This window comes from Xyrauchen texanus, chromosome 28 (assembly GCF_025860055.1).
Source record: "Xyrauchen texanus isolate HMW12.3.18 chromosome 28, RBS_HiC_50CHRs, whole genome shotgun sequence".
NCBI lineage: Eukaryota > Metazoa > Chordata > Actinopteri > Cypriniformes > Catostomidae > Xyrauchen > Xyrauchen texanus.
Genome location: NC_068303.1, coordinates 13,073,220 through 13,087,381, shown reverse-complemented (window position 1 = coordinate 13,087,381; position 14,162 = coordinate 13,073,220). Strand labels below are relative to the sequence as shown.

The 14,162-nt window shown below is 37.3% G+C and overlaps 1 protein-coding gene across 2 annotated transcripts in view; it reads right to left on the bottom strand.

Annotated features, from left to right (window-relative positions):
* Positions 1–430: 430 nt before the first annotated feature.
* The window catches only part of LOC127622408 (transcriptional protein SWT1-like), a 37,285-nt gene continuing 23,553 nt past the window's right edge, over positions 431–14,162 (bottom strand). For both annotated transcript variants that reach the window (XM_052096512.1, XM_052096513.1), the window contains exons 16-18: positions 13,256–13,322; positions 12,887–12,954; positions 431–1,745 (exon numbers count right to left, since the gene is read on the bottom strand). In XM_052096512.1, the coding sequence (XP_051952472.1) occupies positions 1,664–1,745; positions 12,887–12,954; positions 13,256–13,322 (217 nt within the window). In that variant the 3' untranslated portion in view covers positions 431–1,663. The remainder of the gene's footprint in view (positions 1,746–12,886; positions 12,955–13,255; positions 13,323–14,162) is intronic.

Here is a 14,162-nt window from a genome sequence, read left to right as displayed (position 1 = left end):
AAGTATTGCAAATGGTCATTTATCTTCAAGCATTGCAGTCAATACATTTATAATTCTTGCTAATCTAACAGTTTAAACAGTATGCCTCATTTAACTGGACTGTGTATTGAGGTGTTTTAACACATTTCATCTCTATAATTAAATTTTGGTGGTATTACATTTATTCTGCTTGGGATCAGATGAAGGCCAAGGCAAGATTTTTCCATAAGTAAAATACTGGAAAGCACTATTTCATGCAAAAGTGGAGGTGGTGTGTTCTAACCACAAAGTGTGGTATTGTGCCTCACTGTAAACATTTTCAATTACATACATAATTTCATGGGCCATTTAAATAATTTATGATCTCGCCATTTATTAGTCAGATTGATTCTTGGATTAACACTAGCCCAACAAATCCTCTTCATTCACAAATGTTAACCTGTCTTAATCCCCAAAAAATCACATGTAAATCATGCTGGCAGGAAGTGGGCCAAAGGCACAAGGTGTAGAGGAGGGATTACAGGTACTTTCCGGCACTGACTACCTACTGGATTTAAGCAAGAAGTCACTAAATGACCTTCCAATGCATGCTTGTGATTTGATATAAAAAGAGACTGGTTAAAAATGTCTTAACTCTGCAGTCTCATCAATGGTTATAATAATCAGATTTATTAAATATTACAAAGAAAAAATTATTGAGTTCCTTAAATTATTAAAAATTAAAGAAAATGAATTTAAACGTCATTTCTATAATATTCATGTTTTTAAATAATCACGTCCTTTCTGCTCAACCTATGAACGTACATCTTGCTCACGTCATTGAGCATTATTGTAATCTCAAGACTGCTATCATCACTGTTCCCCTAATCCTGCAAGGCCTCTAAAGAAGTGACGTCACAGTGCTTTACAAACCAGAAACCCAGATTAACATCCTCCTACAGTTTAATGTGACAAAAAATTTTATAACAATGAAAATAGATGTAAAGGAAAAATATATTCTTTTTGAAATACTTTAATACAAATAAAATATATTTACAACTCAAACTATCTCAAAACCTGAGAACTGTATGGATTAGACTGCATAGATCTTAATATTTAACATGTACAGAGGTGATCACCATTGTGTTTTCCCATTGAATCAGTTCTTGTTCAGACAAACTGGAAGTCATTCAGGTTGAAATCAGAAAAAATCAAAACAGCATTCATAAATTATGCCCTGAGGTTGGTGTTGGTGCATTGCAGAACTAAGAGTTCTGATGAAAATAAATGAAAGGATTGCAGCCAACCAGACGTAAACAATGTCTAAGTAAAATGAACTGATGACTGCTTTCCAGATAGACTTTCCTGGGCTAGACTGATGCCCAGAAAAGTAGGCTTTCGACATGTGACTCACTGTCGCACACACTAATTTAATTATGGAAAGCCTTGGAGGACAGATGAGCAATGCAGTTTGAGACAGTATTGTGAAGTAATAACTCCGTTTCTAACCAAATACATAACCTGTTACCACAACAGCCCATGGATGTCAGAAGGAGTTTGATCAGAGTGGCACGGCCAAGATAGGAGATTTAGCAATTCTTCCTACCCTCAGAAAGTTTAAAGCACCAAAACCAAACAACTGTCTTTCTTCATTGCTAAAAGAGTGCGTGTTTTCCCACCAGGGCATTGCCAAACATCTTCAGGGTCAAGAACTAAGAGCAGCAGCACAGCGATCCAGATTTGCTGTTAGTTCAGACAGCTGCGAACAACCCATACAAAGCTTCTCCCTGTGAACAGACAGACAGAGACACACACACACAAACAGTAAGAAAACAATTCTGTACAATGTTTCCAAACCCATATTGATGAATAACTGAATTCCCTTCAGACATTTTCATTCAACAACTTATAAACCAAAAAATAATGTGTAAGAAAAAGGGGATATTATCTGACAGCTTAAAAAGTGTTCATGTTTAAAACCAAGTTTCGATATTAAAGTTGCGTGCGTGAAAATGAACAACATACAAAATGCAATATTTCACTCATTTTATACATGGTATTTATAGCACAAATGCGTGGACATACATTGTACTTTGGCTTCGCTATACGCAACGCAGAATTTCAATTCATTTCAACTGACTGATCTCAGTTCAGGAGACTTTGTGCTGTCAGTAAAGGGTTACACTTTTGACTTAGGGAGTCATGTGACAAAACAACAATGGTTGGCAGTGATTGAAAGATGCTGGCCATTTTATCAGAATTAATTATGCTAATTTCTGATGTAATATCTGTAACGTCTCAAAACATGACTAACCAGCTCTTCTGGAAACATAATAAACAATTTGATTTAAAAAAGAGCTTGATATTATTTACAATTTCACAACTCAGTCCCACTGTCCACATATGTTGCCATATATTATAAGGAAAACTATTTGCTCTAAGAAGTTATTTTTTATAAATATTTTTATTTTTTTTGGCATGTTTATTAGGTGCTACTAGTGACAAATCAAAAAGGGAAATGGAAAATGCAAACAGCAGTCACTCTCGGGTCTCATGAGGATAAATAACACAATGCATAAAACAAAGATGCCTATATTAAATGACATTCTTCATTGTTTTGTTCCATCTGGTGCAAACAGAAATAGAAATAGAATGGATGATGGTCATCAGCAATTAGCAAAACAAGCACTGAAGATTTGATCTGAGTAAACAGTTGTGAGGTGCCCTTGATTGTTCCTGCTGTTTCACTTCACATAAAATAACTTCCACTACAGAGTCTGGGCTTACAAACAGGAAGTGGAAGTTTTGTATGCAGGAAGCGAAAGAGGACAAGGGAAGGTGACTTAAGAAACGATTTAGCAAAGAAATAATGAGAACATTTTGAGGATATTTATTACTTAATAAAGAAGAACCTCCACACACCTGGTAGATAATCAGCAGCCGCGTGGGAAAAACTGAAGAGAATTAACAAGAAAAAAATCCTCGACATCACTGTTGCTAGTAAAAAGCAAACAAATTTATTGACACGTTTCGGTCACGCGACCTTCGCCAGGTATTTTAAATCGGTTAAAAGGTATTTCTTGTTTATTCTGTAGAAATGTATTACTTCAAATAAGTTGAGATTAAAACCTTTTTTGGGTGGACAGAGAGACAAAATGATTGATATTGTATATAGCGAGTGATACATTTTTATCCCAGACTATAATTACATGCGTATAGTACCATATAATGTATTTACATACTTAATTGTGATGCTTACATTGCAAAGCCATTAAAATAAACATTAATGTTCAGAATACACATTTACATTGGAAAACCATAGTCAACGTATGTCAACATCACCGTTCTTTATATGAAGATGAAATGAATGTGGTGACTGAGGCTAACATTCTGCTTTCTTTTGTGTTCCACAAAGGAAATAGAGTCATGCAGGTTTGGAAAAACATGAGAGTGAGTAAATGATAACAGAATTTTCATCTTTGGGTGAACTATCGCTTTAATATAATTTAATGTGGGAGGGACATTGAAACAATTTACTGAACTTTTTATTTGTTTTAAGTTAAATTAATATTGTATTTTTTAAAGCATATTTTCATTTTTACAGTAACATGATCAAACATTAAATGATGGTGCCCATGTTGAAGACCCCTGGCTTAAATAATAATGCTCTGCTTTGTCTTAAATACCACCAATAATAAGGGTTCCTACATGGAGAACTAATACAATGCAATCTCACTCTGAGATAGCATAAAGTGGACTCTATATGTCAACAAGAAGTGCTTGACTGACACAAAATTGTTTCCCATGTTTGATTCCAGTAAACTTCTTTGGAAAGGAAGGTGACAGGCATTTAAACAATTGCCAAACCCTCTGAATCAATACAGGCTACCTGCTTTCTTTCCCTGGTACTGTTGTTCACAACTGATTGGAATGAAGTCGATTATTGTGTTTCTGTGCCTCTTATCTTTTTCACACTTTATATCACACTCCCTAAGTCCCTTTCTCTAAACCTGTTGCAGCTTGTTGATTCATTTTCTGCACGTCTTGTGTTCCCTGATGAATGTTACATAACAACAACGAAAAAAACTGTTTTTTCCCATAGTACACGCCCTCCTCTTCAACGAAACCCGTTTATGTAATGGAGGGTATGGTGGAAAACAAGAAGAGCATGACTGGACATGGATCGTTGCCTTTGGTTGTTTTGCTGGATTTTAATACATGCAAATCTGTCAGAGTGCAAATTTTAACTAGATACACACTCACACACAGAGCAAGAAACATTCAGATACAAAAAAATACAGGAGATCATGCATCATTTTATAAGAGTAACAAGGAAGCTGACATCTTCATAAAATGGTTTTGATGTTGAACTTCAATTCCTTTTGATCTCATGTTTTTACAACCAACATTGAAACCTCTCTAAAAAGCAATACACACACTAGGATACAAAAATAAAATAAATCTTAATAGAAAGAGTTAACCCAGAAATCAAAACAATTCTAATTATGTTTTCATATTCTGTCATGTCATTCTTTATAATGCCATTTTTTCCAAGGAACACACAAGTCAGAAAAACACAGAAAACACAATAGGGCAATTCCGTGGAAATATCAACCATACCATGAAAATTTTGTATTAAGCAAAGGAACAAACCCCTTTTAAATTGTCAAAGGACTATTACTTTCACTTTTTTATAACAATAATTATTTTACAGAAAGACATGCTTAGTTTGCCATAACAGCGCTTCTCTTTGAAATTATACAAACAATATATTTTTGATATCACTATTTTTTAGAGCTGTCACATCCGTAAAGTTTTAGAGGTTAAAGGTATAGTACTTCAAAAAATGAAAATTCTCTCACCATTTACTCAATCTCATGCCATCCCAGATGTGTTCGACTTTCTTTCTTCTGCTGAACGCAAAGATTTTTAGAAGAATATCTAAGCTCTGTAGGTCTACACAAAACAAGTGAATGGTGACCAGAACTTAAAACTCCAAAAAGGAGATAAAGTCAGAATAAAAGTGATCCATCAGACTCCAGTGGTTTAATCAATATAATCTGAAGTGATTCAGTTGGTTTTGAGTGAGAACAGACCAAAATGTAACTCCTTTTCTCTTTAAATCTTGTCATTGCAATCTCTAGGTAAGATCATGATTTCAAGCTCAATTAAACTTCCTGGAGCTTTACGCATGCGCAGAGCGCTAGATGGTGGTATGGGAAACGCAATACAGCTTGAAATCATGATTGCCAAGGAAACTGCAGATGTCAAGATGTGCACTGAAAAAGGAGTTATATTTTGGCCTGTTCTCACCCAAAACCAGCTGGATCGCTTCAGAAGACATGGATTAAACCACTGGACTCATATGGATTACATTAATGCTGTCTTTATGTGTTTTTTGGAGCTTTTGGCATTCTGGTCACTATTTACTTGCATTGTATGAACCTGCAGAGCTGAGATATTCTTCTAAAAATCTTTGAGTTCAGCAGTAGAAAGAAAGTCATCTGCAATGGCATAAGGGCAAGTAAATAATGAAAGAATTATCATTTTTGGGTGAATGTGACGAGGAGGAGGGTGTGGCCGGCCCGTGATTGATCACAGCCGGCCCTGAACCAGCTGATCAGCGGTGGTGCCGAAACCCGGGAGGGAGGAGGGATGCACTGTCACGGAGTCCACGTCGCTGCCATCCGCCAGGGAGCAGCCGTCTGCCTGGGGACCCTGCAGTCTGCAGAGAGCCGGAGGAACTGCGACCGTCTGCCGAGAAGGGAAGAAGCAGTTCCGTCCGCCAGAGGAGCACTTGAGGACCGGGTGGCAGTGGATCCAGGAGCCGGCAAGCAAGTTCTTCTCTCTTTCTCCTCGGTCTCTCTCTCTCTCTCTGTGTGTCTCCGCTCGCCATTTCTCTCTTCCCATGCCTCCCCTCGTGTCTCACCCAGGTTCGCAGGAGGTGAACCTGGGACCGATAGTGCCCCATCCTGAATCGGGCAGGGGAGGAGTGTGACGAGGAGGAGGGTGTGGCCGGGCCATGATGGACCATGGCTGGCACTGAATCAGCTGATCAGCGTGAGAGCGAGATAAGGGGCAGCTGGAGAAGCCTGTTCGAGAGAGACGCATTTGGCCACGTTGCATGTTTGTCTGTTCGTTTATGTTTTATGTTGCTTTATCATTAATATTTTATGTTGACTGTTCAGCCGTTTCCTGACTCCTCTTTACCCAACCTTTACTCCATTACAGTGAACTAAATTTTAACTTTATATAATTTAAACAAAAATTATTCAAATAAGTTCTGTGGCTTTTAATATATCTGTACAGTCCATTTCAATTTAAAGTTTTTACAAAGTGTGTGGTCACCCAAAAACAAAATTTTTGTCACGTCCTTTCCTGATCTAAAAAACATTCTGATGTCTGGACTCTGGACTGGATAATTAAACATACAAATTGTTCAATATACTGGCAATGAGCCAGTTTACATGCACATCAATATGCTGATTGCTCTCTAAAATCAGCTTATTTAAAAAATCTGACAAGGCAAGAAATCCGCGTTTACATGACATTTAAAATTATCGCGTTATTCTCTACTTTTGAGGTCAAGCAATGAAAAGGCATGCACTCAACATGTGCGCACATTGGATGAGCTGGTAAGAACAACGGGTAAGGTGTTTACATGGTGTGTGAAATTGGCGTAATGGGCAAAAATGTTCCCCTGTCAACAGTTTTCAGAAGCCGTTTATGGCCTTTACGGCAATAAAAGAAAACTATTTATTGCGTTAACATGACCGCATGCGTTGTCTGCTTATTAAGCATAATGGGTGTATGAACATGAATATAAACATGCTCATTGAGTACTTTACATGTGAAGTTTAATTTAACGTTATCACTGCAAATATCACATCCGTAATGCTGGAATTGACCAAATGCACAGAAATATTTCATTTTAGAGCTGTGGTGGAGGGAAAGGTTTTAGTGAATAACGACTGAATTTTCTGCCTGTTTGTCACACAAAGCTATCGTTTGAATTTATATGACTATCAATATAGTAAACAAGTAATATCCAGTGGTTCCCAACACTTGTCCTGGATTACCCCCAACACTGCATGTTTTGGATGTCTCCCTCATCTAACACAACTAATTCAACTCATCTGCTTATTAGTAGAGGCTCTATAAGCAGAATTGGGTATGTCAAACACAAAATGTGCAGTGTTAGGTGTACTCCAGGACCAGGGTTGGGAGCTGGACTACTTCTATGATATTTTATTTCACTTTTATTCTCTTTTTTTGTGTGAAAAATAACAGCATACGGGTATGTAATGACACAAGTAAATAATAACAGAATTTTCATTTTTGGTTGAGCTATTCCATTAAAACAACGGACATAAAGTCCTCTCCAAAACTCTAAAATGTGAGGCTAAATTAATATGCACTAAGAGTGTTTATTGCTCAGTGGCAATCCATGTGAACGCATGAAGCATTCTATTCCTTCTGACTTGCAGTTATCCACGTGACAACAGTGCTGCTATTGCAACCATACAACAATCGGTAGCTCCCCATCACCAGCAAGCAAGCTGTCAAACAGCACAATAAACGCTTGATGAAGCCAATCTGTAACAAATCAACAAAACAAAACATAACACCACGGAGACGGCACTTGCTTAAAAACAAGCCCAATCATATCTTCAGACAAAAGCTCTGGCAGCGTCTCAGCCTTTGAGAGTTGACTGCATCGGTGCAGTGTCTGGTTGCTTCGAAACGAATCCCTGCTGTGAGATTCGACAGCTAAGGACAAGATGCTGAATCATGTTTTACAAATACACTCATGAACAAAATCAATTAATTCAGGTATCACAAAACATATAGGGGGAATTCATTAAAGCCATCTGTACACTGCAAATGTGGCACAGAAGCTGCATCTGAAGTGGCATTTAGTATTTACACAGACGGTTTAATGGTGCTAAGAAGTAGCATAACTGCATTTACACAGCAATTGCAATTAAATAATGTTATGAGATTCATGTTTTACATATACAATTATGGATATAGCAATATGAAATGAATTATACTTTTAAACAATGTTTAAGGCTGCTCTGATGCTGCATTTCATTTACACAGAACCAAAGCAGAACTGACTTTGATACTAATAGCTGGGGTGGGTCAGAACAAGCATAATTTAGTCTGGCTTTTATGCAGCATTTCGTATTTACACAGAATTTTGAGCAGGTACAGAGTAGCCTTAACTCACAATGAAAAATGTTACAGTGTGAAACCGGCTTAAACTGGATTGAAGGTGGTAAGTGAATAAGATGCAGTTTTGTGCAAAAAAATACCACGCAGAGCGGTGTAACTGTTGAGTGGATTTGCTCTTTACTGTACCTTTCCATTACAGACTACTCCCAGGGTTCATTTTAAGGAAATCAATATCACATGACATGACATGCCCAAATGATGCACAGCTTACAGTATGTCAAATGTCACATGACCCATGCCATTCAAAAGTTATGAAAGGTTCAGTGAGGCAAAGCCTCATTGCTTATTGAGACCAGTGCATTATGTAACATGTTACAATCAGGCAACTGATAAAGAGAGATAATATGTACAATACATATACAGAAACATATGTAATATGAATTTGTACATGTTATCCATCCTGACACTCTAGTTTGGGTATGTGACCAGGTAATTTTGTTTTTGTGTGCTAATATACGGTACCTGAACAAACCCATTAAAGCAGTCTTTGAAATGTGGATTAGTACGTGAAATGAGGTCACAGAGTTCTGTGTGTGTAAGGTGATGAATGCTATGTGTCGTGGCGTAATGACCCGGCTGAGGTAAGTGAGCCGCTAACAATCAAGTGTCAACTTCTCTTGAAATTTTCATGTGTTAGTGTGTAGCTATCTACACATGGCTGATAATTTTAATCAATGAGCCTCTTCTTTGGCCCTGAAGACATGATCTGACTGAGCCTTGACAAACACAAAGGCAAATTTAGCAAGAGCCGATCTCACAGGACTAACTGCCAAATTAGACAAATTAGACAAGCATTATCAAACTGGAAGTGAGATTTGGCTTTTTGGTGTCACTGTATTTTGTTTTCTCGCTAAAATATTTTTCCAAGCAAAACCCAAAAATTTTAAAATCAATGGGAGGTCTCGACAGGTATTAAGTGGAACACAAGCCCTGCTCACAGCACAACAAACAGGTTGAAAAAATGCTGGAATGAATCTCAAAGTAAACCAACTCCCTGCCTGCTGTCTGAAGTTGTGCATATTCCACTCACTTGTTCCCTATGATGTGAATCAGTATATCACAAATAAGAATTTAGGCACTAGCAAGGGCTATCATCCACTAAATGACACTGATGACTTCATTACCTGTGACACGTTTACGTGATCTCATTAATACATAGCTGATATTTATCAACAACATGTATAAACGGCAACATGCATAGACAAAATGTACCAAGTGTCATTCTGAAATATGCACTTTGTCCTGTATTTATTTCTTCACTTAAGCAAAAACAATGCTTACAATAGAAACATTAGTACTCTGTTCAAAATAACAGAACATATGTAAATAAATAAAAATAAAAAGGGGGATGTCTTTTAATTTTCTTCTTACAATAACAAAATACCAAGAAAAAAAGGCTTTTTGTGTTTATATAACTACACTAGCGCTCATCCTCTGATTTGAGAGGCATTAGAAGACATGACGAAATTTCTGTTAAGTGAATATAGTTAGCAGCCAATGCTCCATGGCCGAGTTTCCATTTTAATGTTTCACATTTTTAAAGTCAATTTCTTAAAATATAACTAAAGAAAATGTGAATCATAGCACGTTTTCATCTTAATGGATCCCACATTGTCATGATAGAGCAGCCAAATGACATCCTTGCTTCGAGGAGAGTTTAATTTGGGGTATTGAAGCAATTGTACATCATTTTATTAACTGCTGCCAGGAGACACTGCACAATGAGGGTAATATCTCATATAATGAGGGCTGAAATGGCTGTTATGCCTATACGCCGTCAGCTTCCGTAAACCTGAGAAAGCGTGCTCAGAACTGTTCTGGTGGATTGTGAGGACCCACTTTAATGACCAGCTGTGGGTTAAACACTTAAGAATGTCAAGGGCTGCATTCGAAAATTTGCTTTGTTGTGAAAAGGAGCGGAAATACATGCACAAATGGCCAAAACACGTGCTCGTTTTGCGAATAAACCGTTTCCATCACCTTAATGTGAATTTTGACTTATGCAAATCTCTAGAAAATCCACTTCTGCATAGCACATAAACTTTTATGTGAATTTTGAGAGTTTATGCACATATCAAGAGTTTCCATTCAGGTTTTCTTAAGCGAATTTAACATTCATATAAAAATTGTTGGATAGAAACCCAGCAACTAACATTTATGGTGCATTCTGGGAATTAATAGGAAATATATGGAAACATATTTGTGCAATTAGGACTTTATTTTAAAGGTAAGTTTTTGTTAATGTCGTCTTAGACTTACACTGATACCTAGTGGCCTGGATACAGCATCATTCAAATGAAATATTTTTCAGTTACAGATGCCAATGTAAAACTTCACAATTCATAGTCAGCTATTATTAATTTAATCTGTGAGAGAAAGTGTCCAATAACAGGGTGGCTACTGAAATGGAGTAGTACTTGGCTGGCCATGTGATCCTAACATGGCAGCCGCCATGAGGGGACCCTCTCCATGTAGAATAAAACATATTTTTGGGGCCTGGGTAGCTCAGTGGTAAAGACGCTGGCTACCACCCCTGGAGTTCGCTTGTTCGAATCCCAGGGCGTGCTGAGTGACTCAAGCAGGGTTGCTCTACTAAGCAACCAAATTGGCCCGGTTGCTAGGGAAGGTAGAGTCAAATGGGGTAACCTCCTCGTGATCGATATAATGTGGTTCGTTCTCGGTAGGGCATGTGGTTAGTTGAGTGTAGATGCCGCGGTGGATGGCATGAAGCATCCACACATGCCATGTCTCCGTGGCAATGCGCTAAACAAGTCATGTGATAAGATGCGCGGGTTGATGGTCTTAGATGCGGAGGCAGCTGGGATTTGTCCTCCGCCAACCGGATTGAGGAGAGTCACTACGTGACCACGAGGCCTTAAAAAGCACATTGGGAATTGAGCATTCCAAATTGGGAGAAAATCCACAAAACAAACAAAAAAACATAATTTTATTAGGTTACTGGTGGGACTGGAGTCTTTATCTCTTGTGAGTGTAATGATTTATCACATGCTTCAAAATTTCAATTCATTTCATAAGGAGTACAGCTTTTATTTATTTTTTTAATTACTGAGCACACTTTTAATATGTTTACTTGAAATTGAGATAGAATTTTTTTTTACTTTAAAATTCATATGTGGCATGAACTCAGATCTTAAAATTCAGATTCAAATTTTTAATACAGTTATTTGAATTATTTTTATTTTTTTATTAAAAGTACAATTCAGGTTTTATATTCAGATTCTGATAAATTTGCTGAAGACATCTGGATGCTCAGAAAGAGTAATTGAGCCTGTATGTAATCAAATTCCTTCTTGAACACTCATAACGCAGCTCACAGTCATATTTGTTAGAGTAAGAACAGTGGCCAAGTAGTGGCAATGTGGGATCGAGTTGTGCCATTCAATTGTGCCATTCAATACAGATGAATTTCAAGTTTGATGTAATTCAAGTTTAAAAACATATATTACATTTCAAGTAAACTTATTCAAATTCAAGTCCCAAGTCTGGAATTTGTGAATTATTAGTGCAGAAACAGTGCCATCCTGTCATTCTGTCTGACAAAAAGATCTAAGGGAATGACGTGGCCATTTCCTCCTGCTTAGTCACAGTCTCTCTTTCAGCAACATGAAAGAGAACCACATCCTACAGCAAATCCAAATATTTACAAGTGCAAACATATTAGAGACTTTATTTAACTAAGGGTAATTAATTTGTAGCATATATTCCACACTCCTTATTTGCCTAATGGAACATCAAAATCAGCACATTGATAGTGTGATCATCTTTAAGGCAAGATAGATCATTCAAATGTCTGACTTTCCATGCAAGGAAACTTCCACAAACACCTCTGTGCACTATAGGGAATATTTTGCAAAATATCATTACCAGAATTGTTTTTACAGGTTAACGACTCTGGGGGAAAAAGGTGATGTATTAGTAAAGACACTCTTTGTATCATTAAATCCTTCCTTAGTACTAAAGTGTGATATAAAGTGAACAGTTTTAAACAAACTGTTATTGCACAAGTGTCACATTAGTGAGAGTTCGTTCACAGCATGCATCGCAATGTCAGAACATTTCATCTATTCAAAATAAAGACCTAAACCATAATGGGAAAGTACAGGAAAAATATTTACCATCCTCAACTCAGCACAAAATAAATTATGGCTTGAATCGAACTACAATAAAACAACACTTTCAAGCATTGTGGCTTTATATTTTGCCATAAAAACGTTGCATGTTTGAAATGGCAGGCATGACATCCAGGATTCAGACAACTGTCATCTGAGGTTTGGGCAATCTGGTGATGCAATAACGCTCAGAGAGTGGAAAGTACATTTTCCTCTGAGACAATGGATACCTTGCTATAACAAGCACTGACCAGAGAATAGTGAACTGAGCTTCAGCTATAGAGCCTATCTGCTTGTTATTCCCCCAAGAAGGAATTTTGTCATCATTTAATCTAGTACCAAACTCATACAACTTTCTTTCTTCCGTGGAACACACAAAAATGGTGTTAATGTCATAATGTTAGGGACTGATGGCCTCAGTCACCATTCACTGTCCAACTTCTTACCATACAATGAAAGTGAATGGCGACTAAGACATAACATTCTGTATGAACACAATCTCCTTTTGTGTTCCACAGAAGAATATAACCGTTCACTCAATCTCACATGACTGAACTAACCGGTACTGCTGTTGTGAGAAGCAATCAAACAGGTCCCTGGCAGTGAAACGTGGCTCCAGAGCAGCAATCTGTAATCAGAAAGCATGTCTTTTAAGTACACAGAGTACACCTCAACACACACGTCCTTCTGTAGAATCATTGCTTCACTGCTACTTATTGGGAATGCTTTGTTGATTTTGGACCTCTTGGCGGTCAGTTATTTGACAATAAAGTAGTTCTTCAGGCCTGAATAAAATACAATTTCCCTTTGGAAATGCATTGACTATGGGGCATTGCATACATTACTAATGCTGTAAACGCATGACTAGTTAAAAGTTAATGTGTGGCTGCATATTTTGCATAATACTGCCACAGGGCTTTTGTCCTTACCTCACTGACTTGAATAGTGGAGAGAAGTGACTGTGCATCTTCAACACTGCTATTCACAGACAATAACCTATAGAAGGAGAAACCTTTATTAATCATGATTTTCAATGTCACATTTAACACGGATAAAGTCCCACCAATGCAATTACTAAAAAAATGAAGAAAATTAACAGTGTATATTATTTGTGGTTACTGGCTGATATGTTTAGACCATTTAACCAATCAGAATCCTGCTTTTGATTTCATATTATACAACAGTTCCGGTCCTCTAATCTGACTGGACCAACAGTGTTCCAAGAGTAATATATAATATAACAGCACTGGGATGCTTCACTGTTTGCATCACTCCACTTGTCTGTGTTTGTGGCATTCCAGACAGGCTGTCTGTCTGTGCAATGTGACACAACAGTTGATCCAGTTAATGGTAAATAAGTGCCGACTGTACTGTATACAAGCAATATTAAATACTTAACATTACTGAGTATCAGCATGGCGAATATTTCCACAGAATTTTTAATAGATGCTGGATTGATACTCAGTAAAACGGCACTCTGCTCGTGTGATATTGCTTGAATGCGTCAGTGTAACAATTCAGGTTTCTACATTTTAAAAGACTACGCTTTTGAAGCACCCCGTAAATCCCTTGATGGTGAAAAAAGCATCAACTAAATGTCAAATTTGTTAGTATGTTAATTTGTTATTAATACATAAAACATGTATTACATTGGTAAACATGGAAAACGTGGATTTAAACGGACACATGGTGAAATGCAAAAAAAAAACAAATTACATTTTAAACAGGCGCCTTAGAGCTTAGTTGAGCATGTTGGAATGGCAGCTACAGGCCATGTTTGTACTCCCTGAGACGCAGACTTCAGAGAGAATACACAATCTCATCCAGGCACATACT